A 21,719-nucleotide genomic window follows, 5' to 3' on the forward strand; every position below is an offset into this window, starting at 1 on the left:
GGTGCTATTCAGGTCAATCACAAAGACACACCCACATCATCAAATCTTGCTTTTCAATAAGCTGAAACTCTCAAATCCTAATTCCAGTGCCTATGAGCAGTGCCCTGCAACATCAAATAATAAATTTGCTTTAAAAACTATGAATCCATACCTGTATATACATCCCATATTTTGATACGCCCATTGTTCAACCCTGTAGCAAGAAGTAGCTGATCTTGTCCAAATCTGAAGCGATGCCATTCTATATTTACACAGCGACTCTGTTTTTCTGGAACTGAAGACCCAAAAGCAAGGCTCCAGACTATATCTCCACAGTCTATAATATGCTCACGAGGCTTATTTTTCTGACCACCATCACTGTTTTGTCTTGGCAATCTTAAACTGCTTGAATTGGTAACGTTCTTGGTGCCATGCAAGAGGCTGGGGAGGGGGGAAGTCAGACTGAATTATTTTTCACTCTGGACTCCTTTGGACATTGAATAATTATAAATATTTGTTAAAATAACCTCAATATGATTATAATGACACTGAGTAACAACAGAATCCTATAGATAGGAAGGAAAAGTTGCTATTTGAACTATGAGAAGGACCAAATAAATTCAGTTCATTAACAGAAATTCTCAGCAACTGAGTAGTAAGTTCGACAATAAAGCAATTTATAGTATAACTTATTTGTAACTTGTCTCCCAATTTTCCTCAAAACCACTGTATCAACTGGGGCTCCTTCAACCTAAAAACAAAAGTATAAGTAAGCAAGGAAAAAGAAAAACCAACCCTGTAACTTAAGATAGGTCAAGCTGATATCAGAAAATTCCCTTAAGGGAAAAAAAAAATCCTCAAACCGTAACAATCAGTTTCCCATAGGTTCTAGATCTCAAGTAATATGTAATGAGAACATTAATGACTATAACCATGAAGGTCTACTAGATACAAAAATAAAATAAAAACAGAAAAATTCAATATAGCACATGATACATTTTAGAAAAACTTTCAACAAACATTCAAACTCAATTTACCCCAAGCAGAGGGACCGTTAAGTCCATTAAAAAAAAAAAACTGGCTGGGCTCTGTGTCTCATGCCTGTAATCTCAGCACTTTGGGAGGCTGAGGCAGGTGGATCACCTGAGGTCAGGAGTTTGAGACCAGCTTGACCAACATGGTAAAACCCTGTCTCTACTAAAGATACAAAAAAATTGGCTGCTCTGCCTATGGAGTAGCCATTCTTTATTCCTTTACCTTCTTAATCAACTTGCTTTCCAAAAAAAAAAAAAATTAGCTGGGTATGGTGGCAGACACCTGTAATCCCAGCTACTCGGGAGGCTGAGGCAGGAGAATCATTTCAACCCAGGAGGGGGAGGCTGCAGTGTAAGCTGAGATGGCGCCACTGCACTCCAGCCCTGGTGGCAAGAGCAAAACTCCGACGCGAAAAAAAAAAAAGAAAAAGAAAAAGTACACAATCTATGCACCAGTGTTATCCAACAAAATGTTGTAAAATCCAAAAGATTTCATATCACAGAAGTCACTTGCTCTGGCAAAACACTATATATATATATATGTTAGACATAATCTGACTTTCTAACATACAGATAATGCATAAATAAGACCAGACAACCCTTTTTTTTTGAGAGAGAGAGTTTGGTACTGTCGACCAGGCTGCAGTGGAGTGGTGCTATCTCTACTCACTGAAACCTCCACCTCCTGGGTTCAAGAAATTCTTCTGCCTCAGCCTCCGGAGTAGCTAGGACTACAGGTGTGTAACACCATGTCCAGCTAATTTTTGTATTTTTAGTAGAGATAGGGTTTCACCATGTTGGCCACGCTGGCCTCGAATTCCTGACCTCAAGTGATCTGCCTGCCTTGGCCTCTTAAAGTGCTAGGATTACAGGCATGAGCCACTGTGCTTCAGCTGAGACTAGACAATTCTTGTTTGTTTTTGTTTTTTGAGAGAAGAGTTTCACTCTTGTTGTCTAGGCTGGAAAGCAGTGTGAGATCTCAGCTCAATGCAACCTCTGCCTCTTGGGTTCAAGAGTCTCCTGCCTTAGCCTCCCAAGTAGCTGGGATTGTAGGCATGCGCCACCATGCCTGGCTAATTTCTTTTTATTTTTAGTGGAGACAGGATTTTATCATGTTGTCCAGACTGGTCTCAAACTCCTGACCTCAGGTGATCCACCCACCTTAGCCTTCAAAAGTGTGGGGATTACAGGCGTCAGCCACCACATCTGGCCCAGAAAATTCTTTACACGAATTTGCCAATAAATATATTCAGCCCATGATTAAAACTCACAACGCTATCTATAAAGTAAAACTTAAATATCAAAATGTTTTCATTACCCTATACCGAGAGAAAATAGTAAATTCCACCAACAGATACAAAATACAAAAAAAAAAAAAAAAAAAAACTTACAAGTTCTGAAGGCACTGGGACCACGGAACGAGCTTTACTGTACGACGTCCTTGTGACCAAGCAAAGTATGAACCATCTGGAGCAAAAGCAACAGTCCAATTTTCACGACCACATTTCTTGTCAAAAGGAGCTGCAGGAGCTAAAAGTTCACCTATAGTACGTGATCTCACTAAAAGGAAAAACAAAAATACTGGATATCACATATAACCAACACATAATCCATGTGACACTGCTTCCATATTACTTTGGGACTGAGTTTCTTCCCTCTTCTATGCAGACAGGGTATAGTGAGTTCTACTTTCCTTCCTCTAACAGGGGGTATGCAGTATATGAAGACCCCTTAATGATAGTGACTAGCTCCAAGTTTTGACAAAGTGATTTTACTAAATTTCCCAATGCAAGAGTTTTTAAGAAAGTTTCAATAAAAAAACTATTTAAGTAATAATAATGTAATGACCAATTAGACCTAACAATTACAAAAGTCCTAACTTTTACATTGTATTATGTTCTCATCAAATTATTAACATTTAAACTGCAAGAGATTAAACTTAGTTTGCAAGAAAAGTATCTTCCAAATTACGTTTCTTAGCTTTCAAATACCATATGTCACTATAAAACACAGTATTACACCATTACTCAAACAAAAGCACTATAAAATACACTATTCAAACAAATACTTTCATCCTTTTCAAGCCCAGGTCACAAAAATCACAAAATCCTCAGAACTAGAAGACTTAAAGGCTGTCTAATCCAACCTCCCAACCAGCGCCTTAAAAATGCATTACAGGCTGTGTGTGGCTGCTCACATCTGTAATCCCAACATTTTGGGGGGCTGAGATGGGCAGATCACTTGAGGTCTGGAGTTTGAGACCAGCCTGGTCAACATGATGAAACCCTGTCCCTACTAAAAATACAAAAATTAGCCGGGTGTGGTAATGGATGCCTGTAATCCCAGCTACTTGGAAGGCTGAGAAAAGCGAATCCCTTGAACCCAGGAGCAGAGGTTGCAGTGAGCCGAGAAAGTGCCACTGCACTCCAGCCTGGACAACAACAGAGCGACACTCTGTCTCAAAATATATATATATATATAAAAATTAATAAAATAAAGTAAAATGCATTATAGCCAGGAATGGTGGTGTGTTGGAGCATGCCTGTAATCCCAGTTTCTTGGAAGAATCACTTGAACCCAGGAGATGGAGGTTGTAGTGAGCTGATATCGCACACTACATTCCACTCTTGGGCAACAAGAGTGAAACTCTTGTCTCAAAAAACTAAGTAAGAACTGCTTGAACCCTGGAGGTGGAGACTACAGTGAGCCAAGATTGTTCCACTGTACTCCAGCCTGGGTGACAGAGCAAGACTCTTATCTTAAAAAAAAAAAAAAAAAAAAAAAAAATGCATTATATTTACAATTCTCAACTAGTGGTCCTTGAGTCTTCCTAATGGACCCCAAACTGACTCAAAAATGGAATTATTTTGGTTTCTAAGAACAAAAAAAAAAAAAAATGGACAATGTCTTACATTTTAAATTAAGATTACTCGAATTTCGTATTCCTAAGAAAAACTGGTATATTACCAGAGTATATAAAGAACGTTACTTCCATATTTAACAAAAAGCATGATCAACAAGCTCATACTGCAATGTATGCATGCAAACTCAGCTACAATTTCCTCAATTTTGGGAAAGGCGCCTCTTTATCAGTGTCACCTATTCTGGGTTGGTCTTGATTTCAAATGTTACTATTTTTCCTTTTTTGTTATTAGTTATTGTCAGTTTACCTTTTCTATTATCTATTTTGTGGTCAGTTGTCTAGTCAATTCTACAGAGTATAATAATATATTTTTATGTATTTCTGGCTTAAACTTCCCAACACCTAAGCTTTGATATATTCTACGTATTGCTGTTAATGTAAGAACCACTTACACTGCTATAGCTAGAGGATACACACACATGTGAGCGCACACACACACCCACACACCCAAAATGTACTTGTTCAGTCTGAATGTGTGCTCCATCAACAGCTAGTACAGCACCTGGCGTATGACAGGTGCGCAGTGAATATTTATTGAATAAATACAAAAGCACACATATATGCTCCCATTCTAAAGTGATTTAAATATGTTCTCTGCCCAATTCTTGATACCTTAACAAACTGGTGTGGTTTAAAAAACCAAAACAAAAAGCCTGAGACCTACTTTTCTTGATATTCATAATAAGGCTTACACTATTTTGGTACACCTGAGGCCGCTTTTAATGACTCAAAATCTCCCTCCTACCACTGTACCCATTCAGTACTGATTCAGACCTAAGAGAAAAAGCTAATGCTATCCTCATATGACATTTACATATTGAAAATAGCCATGAAGGAATCTTTTTGCCAAGTTAAAATATCTCTATTCTTTCAATCATTCCTTAAATGTCATGGCTTCAAGTTCATTTCCCATCCTAACTTCATTACACTTTTCTGGATAAATTTATAGTTAATAGTGGCCCTCATAAAAGTGGCACCCAAAACTAAGAACAATACTTCAGGTGTGGTTTAATAACAGCCACAGGGTCCCTCACCGACCCACCCACCCTGTATTAACACAGCATAAGACATTAATTTTACTGACAGTCACATAATGTTTTTCGTTTGAGTCAGGGTCTCGCTCTGTCACCCAGGCTGGAGTGCAGTACCACAATCACGGCGCACTGCAGCCTCGACCTCCCAGGCTCAGGCAATTCTCCTGCCTCAGCCTCCCAAGTAGTTGGGACCACAGACATGCACCACCACACCCAGTAATGTTTTTATTTTTGTAGAGGTAGTAGACTCTCCCTTTGTTGCCTAGGCTGGTCCCAAACTCCTGGGCTCAAGTGATCCTCCCACCGTCCACCCAAAGTACTGGGATTATAGGTATGAGTCATGTAACTTTCTTAATACAAAATTCACAAACTTGGTAACCCTCAAATGCCTGCTGATACTTTTTTTAACAGACAAATGATTTCAGAAAGAGCATGCTGCTCCAATTTTCCTTACATTTTTCGAAACCCAGAGCCTTATACATTCCTCTCAACAGGGTTCTTTATATGACTGGCCTCTAAATTTGCAACCCCTGCCTGCTTAATTTTTTAGACAAGGTCTTGCGCTGTTGCCCAGGCTGGAGTGCAGAGGCAAACTGGTAGGCTTAAATGATCCTTCCTCAACTTCCTGAGTAGCTGTGGCAGGGACTACAGGCACATGCCGCCACACCTAGCTAACTTAAAAAAAATCAATTAATTAAAAAAAATTTTTTTTTCTTGAGATGGAGTCTCACTCTGTAGCCCAAGCTGGAGTGCAGTGGCATGATCTCCGCTCACTGTAACTTCTGCCTCCAGGTTCAAGCAATTCTCCTGCTTCAGCCTCCCAAGTGGCTGGGATTACAGGCATGTGCCACCAAGCCTGGCTAATTATTATTATTACTTTTTGTATTTTTTTCTTTTTCTTTTTTTTATTTGCTACAATATTAACCATTAATACTGATATTTTTTGTATTTTTAGTAGAGACAGGGTTTCACCACATTGGCCTCGAACTACTGACCTCATGATCCACCTGCCTCAGGTTCCCAAAGTGCTGGGATTACAAATGTGAGGTACCACGCCCGGCAAAAAAGCCAGTTTTATAGATAGGGTCTTGCTATGTTGCCCAGGATGGTCTCCAACTCTTAGCCTCAAGCAATCCTTCCACCTTGGTTTCCCAAAGCAGTGAGATTATAGGCATGAGCCACTGCATCAGTCATAATTTTTTTTTAATTTGGATTCCTGTTTAGTCACATCTATCTTTTAAAATTCATAAATTTTAGGAGAAAAAAATGCCAAGTTCACAAATAAGGAAAGCAAGTTTTAAAATTGAACTTAAAAGTCTCTAAGGAGAATATTTACATAACTTCTACACAAGGAACAGTCCTTGTATTCAATTTCAAGGACATCTCACAAATTAGACTAAAACTAAGCTCTCCCTTAGCAAGCATAAACAAGACTAAATTTCTCACACAAGACTCTTTTTTCTGAGACAGTCTCACTCTGTCACCCAGGCTGGAGTGATCTTGGCTCACTGTACCTCCACCTCCTAGGTTCAAGCAACTCTCCCTGCCTCAGCCTCCTGAGTAGCTGGAAATTACATGCACCCACCACCACACCCAGCTAATTTTTGTATTTTTTAGTGGAGATGGAGTTCTGCCATGTTGGCCAGGCTGGCCTTGAACTTCTGACCTCAAGTGATCTACCAGCCTCAGCCTCCCAAAGTGCTGGAATTATAGGTGTGAGCCACCGTGCCAGGCCCAGTATGTATTTTAAAGTTAGTCTATATTTTTCTTCTACCTTGACCCCAATCATGGTACTCCTTGTGTATAGTGGTAACAGGACAGGCACACGGGTAATCCCAATACTTTGGGATGCATCACTTGATCCCACAAGTTTGAGACCAGGCTGGGATTTATACGAAGACCATCTCTACAAAAAATTTAAAAAATTAGCAAGTGTGGTGGCCTGCACCTATAATTCCAGGCTGAGGTGAAAGGATTGCCAGGAGACAGAGGCTGCAGAGAGCCAAGATTTTCCCACCACACTCCAGCTTGGGTGACAGAGCAAGACTCTATCTCAAAAAAGAGAGAGAGAGAGAGAGAGCGCGAGCGAGAGCGCGCGTGCGCGCAGGCTGAGTTTAGTGGCTCATGCCTGTAATCCCAGCACTTTGGGAGGCCAAGGCCGGCAGATCACCTGAGGTCTAGAGATCAAGACCAGCTTGGCCAACATGGTGAAACACCCCCATCTCTACTAAAAATACAAAAAATTAGCCAGGCGTGGTGGCACACGTCTGTAATGCCAGCTACTCAGGAGGCTGAGGCAGGAGAATCGTTTGAGCTCTATAAGTGGAGGTTGCAGTGAGCTGAAATTGCACAACTACACTCCAGCTTGGACGACAGAGTGAGACTCCATCTCAAAAAAAAAAGTAAAAGAGCAGTAACAATTACTAAAAAATTGGTTCAAATAGATAGCAAAGACTATGAAATAACAACGTAATTTATTCTCAATTATATACAAACTCAAAAAGTAGGGCCATTATAAATCCTGCCAAATAAATGCATTACTGTTAAAGTTTACTAATAATTGCCTTGACTGTATTTCCTTGATGGATAATAGGTATATCAAACTTATTTTTGCACTTTAATCAAATGATTTAAGCACTCAATTTAAATACTGTACAATTTTAGAAATCCAGCACAAAGTGTGTAATAAAGCGCTTTGAAAAAAGTTTTTTAAGTTAAACCTTTTAACTGTTTAATGTTAGCAACAGAAATGTATGATGTAATAACCTTGTTAAGGGAAAGGCTGCCTGCCATGGGAAACCAGCCATAAGATACAACACTACATTATTAATATCTGTAAAATAGTAACACATCATCTGTGTCACTGCTTAACCAAGCAAACCAGATTTAACTCCTTTACATTCCTCCCCCAAAATTTCATAACCAGAAAGGAACGATCAATGCCTTGTGAAAGAGGTCAGTAGCTCAAGGCAGTAGTAGCATAGAGAATTATTGAATCATTCATGGAATCTTGCCTCTACTCTCAGTATGTCCTTGAGAAACTAAATTTGACTTGGCTATAATTAACACCCAAGAAAAGAAAAAAAGTAAATCCTTATTCATAAATTAAAAGTTATACAGATAAATAAATGTTTAACCTTGTATCCAAATTATTCAAAAAAAAAAAGGAAGAAAAAAACTAGGGTTAAAAAAAAAGCTTAGAAAAAGCAAAAGTTTTTCTAGATATTTGGTGCTTAGCTAGTAACTTTTTATACCAACCATATCCAGGAAATAACCCTCCTAAATATGAAAAAGAGAGAGAGAGAGAAAGAGAGGAAAGAGAGAGAAAGAGAGAGAGAGAGAAAAGAGAAGTGGAGGGCTGGCGGGGGTGGGGGGTGCCACTTAGTGGGTGGTTCTACTTTTTGCAGGTATGCTAAGAAACCATACTCACCCTTTTAGAAAACAGGACCGGAAAGTTTTCAAATTGGTTTATCAGGATGAAATAAAATACAGATAAAACAAAGGCAGATCATTTATCTATAGCATTATGGTGTAGTAAAGTAAAAGAAAAACCCACTGAACTGATAAGAACTTGAGTTCTTCGTTCCACTTTGCGACATACTTTCTAGTCTTAAAATACAGTTAAAATAATAACTGGACACAAATTTTGTGCTCTTTGCATCTTTTAAAAAAAATTTTCTGTATGAACTCCGCTACAATTTTTTTTTCCTTTTTTTCTGTGTTTGTATCTTTAAAATGGTTATTAAAACCAGGGTTAAAGTCCCTTCCTAATCAATCACCCCTAGAACACCAAAAGTCCAGAATTCTAAAATAGCTGTTTCTAGATATAAACATTCACCCACATATAAAACAGTGGATGTTTTGGCTTCCTCAGCCTCTTCCCTTCTCTAGAAATATCTCCTCTTTAATATTTAGTAAAGACACACATTCACTTCAAGATCAGGGAAATGTAAATGCTCTCTGCTCAGTGACCACAGCTAATTATTACTTAACACAGTAAGATCAGTGTTTGCTAACTCGCTAACACCTTCAAACGTTGTTGTAGTTATTTTACTTTAAAAGAGCATTTAAATAAAGCGAGGTGCTTTCCACTGAGCCACTAAGTAGGTGTGGACGCACAACCTTCAACACCGACTGCCCTGGGCTAGACACTAAGCCAGAAAAGCCTTTCCAGAGTTTGCTCTTCCGCACAACAGCTTTCCTTCTGTCACTCCACCCAACCACCCTGCTCCTCCCATAAGTGTTTGAGAGATAATTCTGAAAGAGTCTCCTCCCCGCGAATAAGGCCACAGCATTTTTTAAAACACAGTATTGCTTTTTCCAGGCTGTTGGAAACTCTTCCAGTCACGTTTCTCATCTACGAGTGGTTGGTATACACGAGGACACTCTCCTTTCATTACAGCTCAGAACTCACAAGTTTACCCATTGTAAACCTAAAGTCCCTGAGTGGCCCTTCCCTGACCACTCGACAGTCAGGCCCTGAGCCAAGAGACTCCCAGGACAAAAGCCCTGCGCGGACCTCCGATGAAGAAACTGGGGTCCGTGCCCTCCCCGGCCACACAGCAACCGCGAGGGAGCACAGTAGGTGCTACATCCACGTCGGTGCCATTTACCTCAGCCAACTCCCACCAAGGCGGCTTCCTCCTTCTTGCTCGTGGGCTGGCCCTGGCGCACTCAAGCTAATTCCTCAGACTAGGAGTCGCTTCCTCCCAAACCTCCTCCGGAGTCCCTGCCTCTCCTCGGCCCCCGCACGCCCACCCACGGTCCCAATCCTCACCGATCTCTTTCTCGTTGACCCTCGGGGGAAAGCTGGCCATCTATGGGGCACCGTCTGATTCCGGGAACACGATGCGGACCCAACGACAGAGAAGAGAGCCGCAAGCGCTGAGGGGCGTGACGCGTAGTCGGTCCCTCCTGGGCCGGGGGACAGCGGAGATGGGCGGGGGCGGCCGCTGCGGCTTCTGCTGACTGCCCCGGGAAAGCTCCCGAAGGCCTCGGGCCAAACTATAGAGTCAAACACAGACAATAGACCCTGTACCCAGCCTCCCGCCTACAGAGCTAGACTGTTCCCTCAACACCGCCGGCCGCAATCCAAACACTGGAAACAAAATGGCGGGCGGCGCGGGAGATATCTGGGCGGCAGGGGCACGGCCACGTGACGTCAGAGCCTGCGGCCCCGCCTCTCAACGCACGGGACGTGATCTCCTGGGTAGGGCGCGCCCGCGCGCGGGCGTTGCCTGGGGGCCGGGCAGGGGGAGATCCAGCCGAGGCGGGATCTGTTGACTGTTCCTGTTGGCTCGTGGCGTCTAACAGGCCTGGCTCCTCTAACACGGAATTTATAAGCTGAAGTGCCTTTGGAAAGGGCAAGCAGAGAATAATACTTATCAGCCTCCTAGCTTAAACATTGCCTGGAATTTAAACCGGCGGAACCGAAAAGAACAAAAAGACATTTTAGGTTTTTACTCGGTTTGGCCAACTCCCCAGCCCACAAATAGCCGGGAACCGAAGGATGGCACACATGAAAAAGATGAAAATTCACAACGTTGTGCACCACCTGTCCGGCTGCGATTGTTCGGACCTGAGCCACCAGGTTTTAGGAAGGGCCGAGGGGGACGAGGAGACTCGGGCGTGATCGCGCGGCGTCGCGGGGCCTCCCTGGACTGCCTTTGTCCTGGCTGGTCCCTGCAGCCAGGTCTGCTGTGGAGGAGCTGATTGTCAGCAGAATCCCGGCCGCTGGCCAAGGTGGATCCTACTGTGTCAGCTCAGAATCGGCCCTTCCTCCACCTGACCTGAAGGTCTCTGAGAGGCACCTAGCTGTCCACACATCAGTCTGATAAATGCGTCAGTGTCTGACAGATGTCAGCTTGGTTCCTGGTCACAGATGACATATTTGCATTTTAATGGCTTCTTGTATGGACTCATTCCAAAGGACTGGAGCGTATAAGACTGGGAATTTCAGGTGGGCACAGTGGCTCACGCCTGTAATCTCAGCACTTTGGGAGGCCGAGGTGGGTGGATCGCAAAGTCAGGAGCTCAAGACCACCCTGGCCAACATGGTGAGACCCCATTTCTACTAAAAATACAAAAGTTAGCCGAGCATGCACACGCCTGTAATCCCAGCCACTTGGGAAGCTGAGGTGAATCGTTTACACCCGGGGGGCGGAGGTTGCAGTGAGCTGAGATCGCGCCATTGCACTCCAACATGGGCAAGACAGAGCAAGACTCTGTCTCAAAAAAAAAAAAAAAAAACCTGGGAATTTCAAATATGTGGCAGATACTCATGGGACAGAGTTGCAGAGCTGCTTTTAAGAGATTTCAAATGATAACACTGTAGGACATGTTTACTTAATCTTTTCCTTTGCATGAATGTATTAATTATTCAAATAGCAAAAAGTTTAACAAATGTAAGATACATCACCCCTCCTCTTTTAAAAAAATCACTTTGTTAGGCTGGGCATGGTGGCTCATGCCTGTAATCCTGGCACTTTGGGAGTCAAAGGTGGGTGTTAGGAGTTCAAGACCAGCCTGGTCAACATGGTGAAACCCTGTCTCTACTAAAAATGCAAAAAATTAGCCAGGCATGGTGGTGCACGCCTCTAGTCCCAGCTACTTGGGAGTCTAAGGCAGGAAAATCGCTTGAACCCAGGACGCGGAGGTTGCAGTGAGCCGAAGTTGCACCGCTGCACTCCAACCTGGGCGACCAGAGTGAAACTCCGTCTCAATGAACAAATAAATCACTTTGTTAGCTTCAGTCAACACATCTCTTGAGGACTCATTCTGTACCAGGCACTGGGGCTAGTTGCTCAATTTTTAGAGTTGGAACAAAAGAAAAACTAATGCAGTCTTGTAGCTCATATACCAACATATCAGTCCCGGTAAATTCTTTTAATCAACTACTATTATCCCTGTTACTTGTACTATACAAATTCATGGGAAATACCACTTCTTGAGTGTCCAACAGTGAATTATTGTGGTGACTTTTTCTTTTTTTCTTCTCCCTTCCCCACCCCCTGCCAGATGGAGTCTCTCTTTTTTTTTTTTTTAAGACGAGGTTTTGCCATGTTGGTCGGGCTGGTCTCAAACTCCTGAGCTCAGGTGATCCACCTGCCTCGGCCTCCCAAAGTACTGGGATTACAAGCATGAGCCACCACACCTGGCCTGACGGAGTCTCACTCTGTCGCCCAGGCTGGAGTGAATTGACGATCTGGGCTTACTGCAACCTCTACCTCCTGGGTTCAAATGATTCTTCTGCCTCAGCCTCCCAAGTAGTTGGGATTACAGGTGTGCAGCACCACATCTGGCTAATTTTTGATTTTTGGTAGAGACAAGGTTTCACCAGGTTGGGGAGGCTGGTCTCGAACTCCTGACCTCAGGTGATCAAACTGCCTTGGCCTCCCAAAGTGCTGGGATTACAGGTGTGAGCCACCACCCGCGGCCTGTCTTAAGTTTAAAATTTTCATGTTCAAATGCTTACAATAAAACTCAAAATGTCAAAACTGAGCACATCATTTCTCCCCAGTCTGCTCCCCTTTTTTATTTCCTACCCTAGTGAAATGTCCACTCAGTCACAGGTGCCAGAGGCCAGAGTCTTCCTAGCCTCGTTGCTCTGCCCCATCCCCACATCAAATCATCCACAAGTCCTGCCAATATTTTCTCTTAAACTGTTCTAGAGTCTGTCCTGTCTGTTCCAGCTCAGCTGCCATGAGCTTAGTTCAAGATCTTATCATTTTGATCCTCTTAACAATCCTTTGTAACCCCACACACTGAAAAACCATCATTAACACCTTGGTGTTATTTCCCTCCACTTAAAAATTGTATTAGTCATGTCATGCCTTTAGACAAATTATTTAGCCTCCCTGTGCCTCAGTCTTCTCATCTACAAAATGGGGATAGTAATAATACCTACTTCACAGTTTTGAGTATTAGTATTTACAGCAGGCCTGACAGAGTATTATATAAGTGTTCAGTACTATTTATGTATATAGTAATCCTAGCTAACCGCAAAACTGAAAGATCAAAATCTCAGAGAAAATAAAGTATTGGCAAAAAGCTGTGAAATAACATTAAGTACGTGCATAATCAAAACAATAAATAAAAGGCCAGGTGTGATGGCTCACGCCTATAAGCCCAGCACTTTGGTAGGTTGAAGCAGGTGGATTGCTTGAGCCCAGGATTTCTAGCCTGGGCAACAAGATGAGACCTCGTTTCTACAAAAATTAGCTGGGCATGGTGGCATGCACTTGCAGTCCAGCTACTGAGGAGGCTGAGGTGGGAGGATCACCTGAGTCCAGGAAGGTCGAGGTTGTAGTGAGCTGATATTGAGCCACTGCACTCCAGCCTAGGAGATAGAACGAGACCCTATCTCAAAAAATAATAAATAAATAAAAGTTCTGGAAAGCATTCATTTCAAAAACAAACCTGTCTCAACCACTAAAAACCCATTCTCTAGAATCTCATTCTTGAATTATTCAGAAGACATCACTGTGATATAGTTATTTGTTAAGGCCAATTTACCCATAATTTTTACCAACATTTTTTACCCTGAGATATATGTACACACACACACATACATATACAGGTTGAGTATCCCTAATCTGAGAATCTGAAATACTACAAAATCCAAAACTTTTTTAATTTCAACATGATGCTGCAAGTGGAAAATTCCACACCTGGCCTCATGTGACAGATCACAGTCAAAAGTTTGTGTAGGCTGGGTGAGGTGGTTCACAGCTGTAATCCCAGCACTTTGGGAGGGAGGCTGAGGCAGGCAGATCACCTGAGCTCAGGAGTTTGAGGCTAGCTTGTGCAACATGGTGAAACCCCATCTCTATCAATACAAAAAATTAGCTGGGCTTAACCTTGAGCCTGGCAGGCAGAGGTTGCAGTGAGCAGAGTTCACACCACTGCACTCCAACCTTGTGCGACAGAGTGATACACTGTCTCAAAAAAAAAAGTGGGGGGGTGTGCAGTCAAAACTTTGTTTCATGCACAAAATTACTAAAAATCTTGTATAAAATCACCTTTAGTCTATGTGTATAAGATGTATATGAAAGAAGGCCAGGTGCGGTGGCTCATGCCTGTAATCCCAGCACTTTGGGAGGTCAAGGCAAGTGAATCACCAGGTCAGGAGTTCGAGACCAGCCTGGCCAACACGGTGAAACCCCATCTCCACTAAAAATACAAAAAACTAGCTGGGCATGGTGGCGGGTGCCTACTCAGGAGGCTGAGGCAGGAGAATTGCTTGAACCCAGGAGGCAGAGGTTGTGGTGAGGTGAGATTATGCCATTGCACTCCATCCTGGGCAACAAGAGTGAAACTCCATCTCAAAAAATAAATAAATAATATAATATAATAAAATTAAATTAAAATTAAAAAATAAAAGCAAAAAAAAACCCTTTTCACTACATCATAGGTAATATTGACTTCATTTGGCATTGAACATTTTTCTTTTCTTCACAATACTTACTATCGCAGAAGATTGGGCTTCTTATATAATTAACTTTTCATTATTCCTATAGGCATTATAGGCATATTTCCCTTGATGTCATGAATGTATCCAGTTCACGACTGTGGTCTTTTTGTTGAGCAATTCAAGTGGTTTGCTATCAGGATATGCATCCATATAGAGCTCTGAAGTTGCAGATAAACCTCTAAATAAATTTTAAATTCGTAAGGATTCCTGCAATTTCTTATTTTTGAACCTATATCTTGGTGAGAGAAGAAAGGAAATGTCCCCTTCCTATAATAAAAAGGAAGCAACATTTACTTAAAACAAAAACCACATGCCAGGCATGGAGGCTCATGCCTGTAATCCCAGCACTTTGGGAGACTGAGGCGGGTAGATCGCCTAAAGTCTGGAGTTCGAGACAGCCTGGCGAACGTGGTGAAATCCCATCTCTACTAAAAATACAAAAAATTAGCCAGGCATGGTGGCACATGTCTGTAATCCCAGCTACTCAGGAGGCTGAGGCAGAAGAATTGCTTGAACACATGAGGTAGAAGTTGCAGTGAGCCAAGATTGCACCATTGCACTCCAACCTGGGCAACAAGAGCAAAACTCTGTCTCAAAAAAAAAAAAAAAAAAAAAAAAAAAAAAAAAAAACACACATGAATAAAAAATATTAAAAAAACAGCTTGCAAAGCATGCACTGTTTAAGCAATAGAAGAATTGCTTGTTTTTGCCTTTTGGACCTCTCTGCTATTGCATTGTTTTGACAACTTCTCCATGCTAAGTCTGAGGATGCATCCAAAAATATGCATCCTATTTGGATTCTAGGCCAGGAGTTTCAAATCACTGGATTTGTGGCACTAAGTCTGGGATTCTAGAATGAAAGGGTATGGAATTTGCCTAGGATCCAGCTGGGCAAGTACAATTTATACACATACACATGTACATTAATAAACAGTAATAGATATTTTTATAATTGTAGAATATGCTGGAAAAATAATAAGACCCAGAGGAAAATTCTGAAGGCAACCACTTTGGCTGTGGTAGTACTGCTGGGGATGAAGTATCTAATAGTACCCCTATTTTTACTCTGCTGTCTTATTTTTAACTTTTTCCCTGATTTCACATTTTTTTATGTGGGATGTTTTGACACTGTGGTTTGAGAAATATTAGCATTGGGTTTTCAAAGATGATACTTTCATCTTAGTTTAAAACTGTACCCAAAAAGGCTCAAAGTGTGGAATATAGTGCAGCCAGTCTAGATCTTTCTGCATCTGTGCCTGGGCCAGAATGCTGGAGGCTTACAGAAAATTGTATCCGAAAGAGTAAACGTGGGGCTGGATGTGGCGGCTCAGGCCTGTAATCCTGACACCCTGAGAGGCTAAGGTGGGAGGATCACTTGAGTCCAGGAGTTAGAGGCCAGCCTGGGGAACATAATGAGACCTCATCTCTAGAAAATTTTTTAAAAATTAGCCTGGTGTGGTGGTATGCCTATAGTCCCAGCTACTTGGGTGGCTGAGGTAGGGGGATTGCTCAAGCTCAGGAAGACAAGGCTGCAGTGAGCCATGATTGTGCCACTGCACTCCAGCCTAGGTGACAGAGTGAGACCCTATCCCAAAAAAAGAAAAAAAAGAGTAAGCATGGGCCCCCATCTCCAGTGTTCTGTCAGATTTCCTATGCACACTGATGAGATAATCTAGCTCCCCCTCCTCTCCTTACCCCCAAACTCAGGGCAGTTACATGCAGGCTGTGTCCTTTAGTTCAGTCCTTGACCTTCAGAAGAAATCTGTGTAAAATGGAATATTCCATTCAATGATGGAGATTTTCCTCCTATCAATCATTTTTTTCTTCCTCTAATAGAATTCTACACTTTCATTTTTCTGATGCTTCCTGCCTGTGACAATTCCATAGTGATTGCAAGGCAGGAAACAATCATCCTCACCAACTGCATAAAACTCCAGGATTTCTCTTCTGCAGCCTCTTTCGCTCTTGTTTCTCGTTTGGAAAATGCTTCCTGAGTCTTATCTCCAGTAGGCTGGTTTTTTTTGGCAGGCTTTTTAGTTAGCTGTTTCCCACTTCTGGTGCAATGACGTGCTGGAATTTGAATCCTCTTCCAGGGGTCTCAGAGAGTCCTACTGACAGGTCACAGGCTATCTCTCCTCAAGATTTCACCCCTGCCAGCCAGTCTTGTCCTGGTGTAGTGGATTTGAATGCAAGATCTGCTATTCCTATCCTTAATTGGCTAGAATATAGGTCATAGTTTTTTTAGGCTAAGGAATTTCTGACTAATTTCTAACACTCCTCTCTATTATTTATTTTTAAGTTCTTTTTAAACTTCCATATTGTTTTAAATACTGAATTTGTTTTTGTTTTTTCTTTCTCCCTTTTTTTTCCCCCGGATACTCTTTTTTTTTTTTTAGACAAAGTCTTACTCTGTTGCTCAGGCTGAGCGATCTTGGCTCACTGCGATCTCTGCCTCCTGGGTTCAAGCAATTCTACCACCTCAGCCTCCCAAGTAGCTGGGATTACAGATGTGCGCCACCACACCCAGCTAATTTTTATATTCTTAGTAGAGATGGGGTTTCACCATGTTGGTCAAGCTGGTCTTGAACTCCTGACCTTAGGTGATCTACCCAAAGTGCTGGGATTACAGGCGTGAGGCACTGTGCACTTACCTGCAGTCATTCTTGGTCCTAAAATATTAAATGGAGAATTCCAGAAGTAAACACTTGATAAGTTTTTTTAAATTTGTTTTGAAATGGAGTTTTGCTATGTTCCTTAGGCTGGAGTTCAGTGGCGTAAACTCGGCTCACTGCAACCTCTGCCTCCCAGGTTCAGGTGATTCTCCTGCTTCAGCCTCCCGAGTAGCTGGGATTACAGACACATGCCACCATGCCCGGCTAATTTTTTGGTATTTTTAGTAGAGATAGGGTTTTACCATGTTAGCCAGGATGGTCTCAAACTCCTGACCTTGTGATCCACCCGCCTCAGCCTCCCAAAGTGCTAGGTTTACAGGCGTGAGCCACCGCACCAGGCCCAATAAACACTTGGTAAGTTTTAAATTGCATGAAGTTCTGAGTAGCATAATAAAATCTCATGTCATCCTGCTCCATCCTGCCTGTGATGGGAGTCATCACTTGTTCTAGTGCAGCCCTGGTATATACCCTCCACACCCCTGAGTCACTTAATAGCCATCTCAGTTATCAAGTCAATTGTTGTGGTATCACAGTAATCCTTATTTTACTTTATAATGGCCCCAAGATGCAAGAGTAGTGATGCCAGCATATTGTTATGCTTATTTTATTACTAGTTATGATTAGTTTTATTATTAGTTATCTTACTTTGCCTAATTTTTTTTTTTTTTTGAGACAAAGTCTCCCTCTGTCACCCAGGCTGGAGTGCAGTGGCTCAATCTCGGCTCACTGCAACGTCTGCCACCTGGGTTCAAGCAATTCTCCTGCCTCAGCCTCCTGAGTAATGGAGATTATGGCTGCCTGCCACCATGCCCAGATAATTTTTGTATCTTCAGTAGAGATGGCGTTTCACCATGTTGTCCAGGATGGTCTTGAACTCCCCTCAAGTGATCTGCCTGCCTCAGCTTCCCAAAATGCTGGGATTACAGGCGTGAGCCACCATGCCTAGCTTCGTGCCTAATTTATAAATTAGACTTTATCATAGTTATTTATAAGAAAAAAGCATAGTATACGTAAGGTTCAGTACTATCTGCAGTTTCAGGCATCTCCTGGGGTCTTGGAAGTATCCTCCCAAATAGTAAGCTCTACTGTATTGTATGACTTTGCTTATTAGTTTCAGATGCAAAAGTAAGTGTATTAAAGAGATTATCTTTAATAAATATTTAGAAGTTTTTAAGAACAGGCATTTCATTTTTAGACTCATAGCTGGAAGTGACCTTAGAGGTCAGATCATGGGGTATAACCTTATTTTGCAGATGATGAAGCTGGTGTCCTAGGTGTATAAATGACTTTCTCACATTCATACAACTGGTAAGTGACAGAATGAGGATGAGGCAGGGTCTTCGTCGTAAGACTCCCAGCACTTTTCTATTACATTGAATTTTGTATACATGTTATCTCTCCCCAAAGTCGTAAAGTTAATGAAAGACAGAAGTCATATCCATTTATCTAAATTTTTTTAACCTTTTTTTTTTTGAGTTGGAGTCTTGCTCTGTCACCCAGACTGGAGTGCAATGGTGCGATCTCGGCTTGCTGCAACCTCTGCCTCCTGGGTTCAAGCAATTCTCCTACCTCAGCCTCCCGAGTAGCTGGGATTACAGGTGCATGCCACCAAGCCCAGCTAATTTTTATATTTTTAGTAGAGACAAGGTTTCACCATATTGGCCAGGCTGGTCTGGAACTCCAGACCTCATGATCCACCCACCTCAGCCTCCCAAAGTGCTGGGATTACAGGTGTGAGCCACTGCAGCTGGCCTTATCTCAATTTTTATGAAAGATAAAAAATTACAATGCCTGGGAAATACAGCTGCCAAACAGCAGATGCTTAGTTAATTCTCTTTGAATTGAGTTCTTACCTAATGAAACATTCTTCTTGGTCTCATGTTCATGAGAAGCCGCTCTATTCATTGAGTATTTAATGATGTCTTACTTTGTGCCAAGTACCAGACTAAGATAAAAAATGAGAATTAAAATGAAGATCTCCTTTCAGTTTTGGGTCTATATTAAAATATTACTGTGGGGTTGTTAAATTTCTCAATTAGAAAGGGAAGAAAGTGAATTTTCAACTGAGCTACTTCCCTTTTACAGACTCATTTGCATTTCCTAAAATTCTAGTGCTAACAGGAACTTAGGTTACCTAAGATCACATTATCAGTAATGGCAAATCAAGGATGAGAATGAACATCAGCTCCCTCAAAATCCAATACACCTTCTGTTACAAAGAATCCCTTTCTTTTGCATTTTTGGAATAACATATACAGGAGTTAAATTCATGAGTGTTAATAAAATGGAAATCCATGTCTCTTCTGGATCAGATATCAAAATACCTGAAGAGGGATATGGAAAGAAAGTGGGTTGGGAGAACAGAGCCATTGATTCATAGTCAAAAGAACAGAAGATGCCCTAATCATCTGTGTCGAATTATGGAATATTACAGGTGCGCCCCACCACAAATGGCTAATTTTTGTATTTTAGTAGAGATGAGGTTTTGCTATGTTGGCCAGGCTGCTCTCCAACTCCTGCCCTCAAGTGATCTGCCTGCCTCAGCCTCCAAAGTATTGGAATTACAGGCGTGAGCCACTGTACTCAGCCTAAATTTAAAAAAAAAATTTTTTTTTTTTTAATTTTAGACAGAGTTTCAAAATTGTTGCCCAGGATGGAGTGCAATGGCGCAATCTCGGCTCACTGCAACCTCTGCCTCTGGGGTTCAAGCGATTATCCTGTCTCAGCCTCCCAAGTAGCTGGGATGACAGGCATGTGCCACCACGCCTGGCTAATTTTGTATTTTTAGTAGATATGGGGTTTCACCATGTTGGTCAGGCTGGTCTTGAACTCCTGACCCCTGGTGAACTGCACACCTCAGCCTCCCAAAGTGCTGGGATTCCAGGCATGAGCCACCATGCCCAGCCTAAACATTTTTTAATTTAAAATATAACAGAGACAGCTGGGTGTGGGGGCTCACACCTGTAATTCCAGCACTTTGGGAGGCCGAGGTGAGAGGATCATGAGGTCAAGAGATTGAGACCATCCTGACTAACACGGTGAAACCCCGTCTCTACTAAAAATACAAAAAATTAGCCCAGTGTGGTGGCACACACCTGTAGTCCCAGCTACTTGAGAGGATGAGGCAGGAGAATCGATTGAACCTGGGAGGTGGAGGTTATAGTGAGCCGAGATCACACCACTGCACTCCAGCCTGGGTGACAGAGCAAGACTCCATCTCAAAACCAGACAAAACAAAAAAAGCAACAACAGAGGCAGGGTCTCGTTATGTTGCCCAGGTTGGTCTCGAACTCCTGGGCTCAAGCTATCTGCCTACCTTGGCCTCCCGACGTGCTGGGATTACAGGTGTGAACCACTATGCCCAGCCAAAAATATGTTTTGACTCTGCACTTTCATCCTTGGATAGCAATGTACTTTGTAAACATGTACTGGCTATTATCTAACCTTGTGTCTTAAAGGCATAGACTGTCATTTCTTCATCTCACAGAGGAATGAACTCAGTTCCAGAGAGTTTTGGAGAATTATCTCAGCATAGTTTGTAAGTATGACTAAGCCAAGCAAAATTTAAGCCTAGGAGCTTAAATTCCTAATAAGGATTTGGCCACCTTGATGTGATCTGGGAATCTGGGAGTTGTGCAATCCTTACGATTTGTTTCAGCTCTCAAGCAAGCACTGAGAAGGCTACCCTTCATTAAACTCTGTCTGGCCTTTTGCTGGGTTAGCTTATTTAATCCTCCCAGCAAATATTTCCCCATTTCTCAGATAAGGAAATCGTTTCAAAGAGGTTAAGTAACGTCTGCAAATTCACGTACTTATAGTAAAAGGCAGAGTCAGAATTCAAACCTTTCTTTCTGACTTCTTGAGTTCATGAGCTTGATTGAAACTGTGAAATTATAAATTTGGAGATCTGGGCTCTAGGCTGATTTTGCCATCTAACTGAAACAACACTGAGGAAAAACTAAGGAAGCCCATGACTGAGCAGAGGTCCAGCCCCTCTGCTCAGTCATGGGCTTCCTTAGTTTATTCACTACCTCACAGGGGGGCACAAGTGGATCCATGTAGTAGGCCTCCTGACTTCATCTTTCTTCCCTGCATAAATATCATTCATTTGACCATTTTATATGGCACCATATGCTAGAGCAATGACAACATTTGATAAGTTGTTTTGAAAAATTGAAAGATTAATGCTGTTAAGAATCAGTCCAACCTTAGTTCTCTTTCCCATCTTGCAAGATGGTGGTGAAAAAGTTGAGAAGTCGGATACTAAAGAGAAGAAACCTGAAGCCAAGAAGGCTGATGCTGGTGGCAAAGTGAAAAAGGGTACCCTCGAGGCTAAAAAGCCCAAGAAGGGGAAGCCCCGTTGCAGCCACAATCCTGTCCTTGTCAGAGGAATTGGCAGGTACTCCCGATCTGCCATGTATTCCAGAAAGGCCATGTACAAGAGGAAGTACTCAGCCGCTAAATCCAAGGTTGAAAAGAAAAAGGAGAAGTTTCTTGCAACTGTTACAAAACCAGTTGGTGGTGACAAGAATTGCGGTATTGGGTGGTTAAACTTCGCAAAATGCCTAAGTATTATCCTACTGAAGATGTGCCTCGAAAGCTGTT

The 21,719-nt window shown here is 42.2% G+C and overlaps 1 protein-coding gene across 2 annotated transcripts in view; it reads right to left on the reverse strand.

The window, feature by feature from the left end:
- Positions 1-10,070, reverse strand: part of WSB1 (WD repeat and SOCS box containing 1) — a 20,688-nt gene extending 10,618 nt beyond the window's left edge. For both annotated transcript variants that reach the window (XR_013535827.1, XM_002748270.7), the window contains exons 1-3: positions 9,748-10,070; positions 2,405-2,573; positions 152-420 (exon numbers count right to left, since the gene is read on the reverse strand). Coding sequence is in view for 1 of the 2 variants with exons in the window: in XM_002748270.7 (XP_002748316.1) it covers positions 152-420; positions 2,405-2,573; positions 9,748-9,787 (478 nt within the window). In the remaining variant the exon portion in view is untranslated. The remainder of the gene's footprint in view (positions 1-151; positions 421-2,404; positions 2,574-9,747) is intronic.
- Between the last annotated feature and the right edge of the window lie 11,649 nt (positions 10,071-21,719).

This window comes from Callithrix jacchus, chromosome 5 (assembly GCF_049354715.1).
Source record: "Callithrix jacchus isolate 240 chromosome 5, calJac240_pri, whole genome shotgun sequence".
Classification (NCBI taxonomy): Eukaryota; Metazoa; Chordata; class Mammalia; order Primates; family Cebidae; genus Callithrix; species Callithrix jacchus.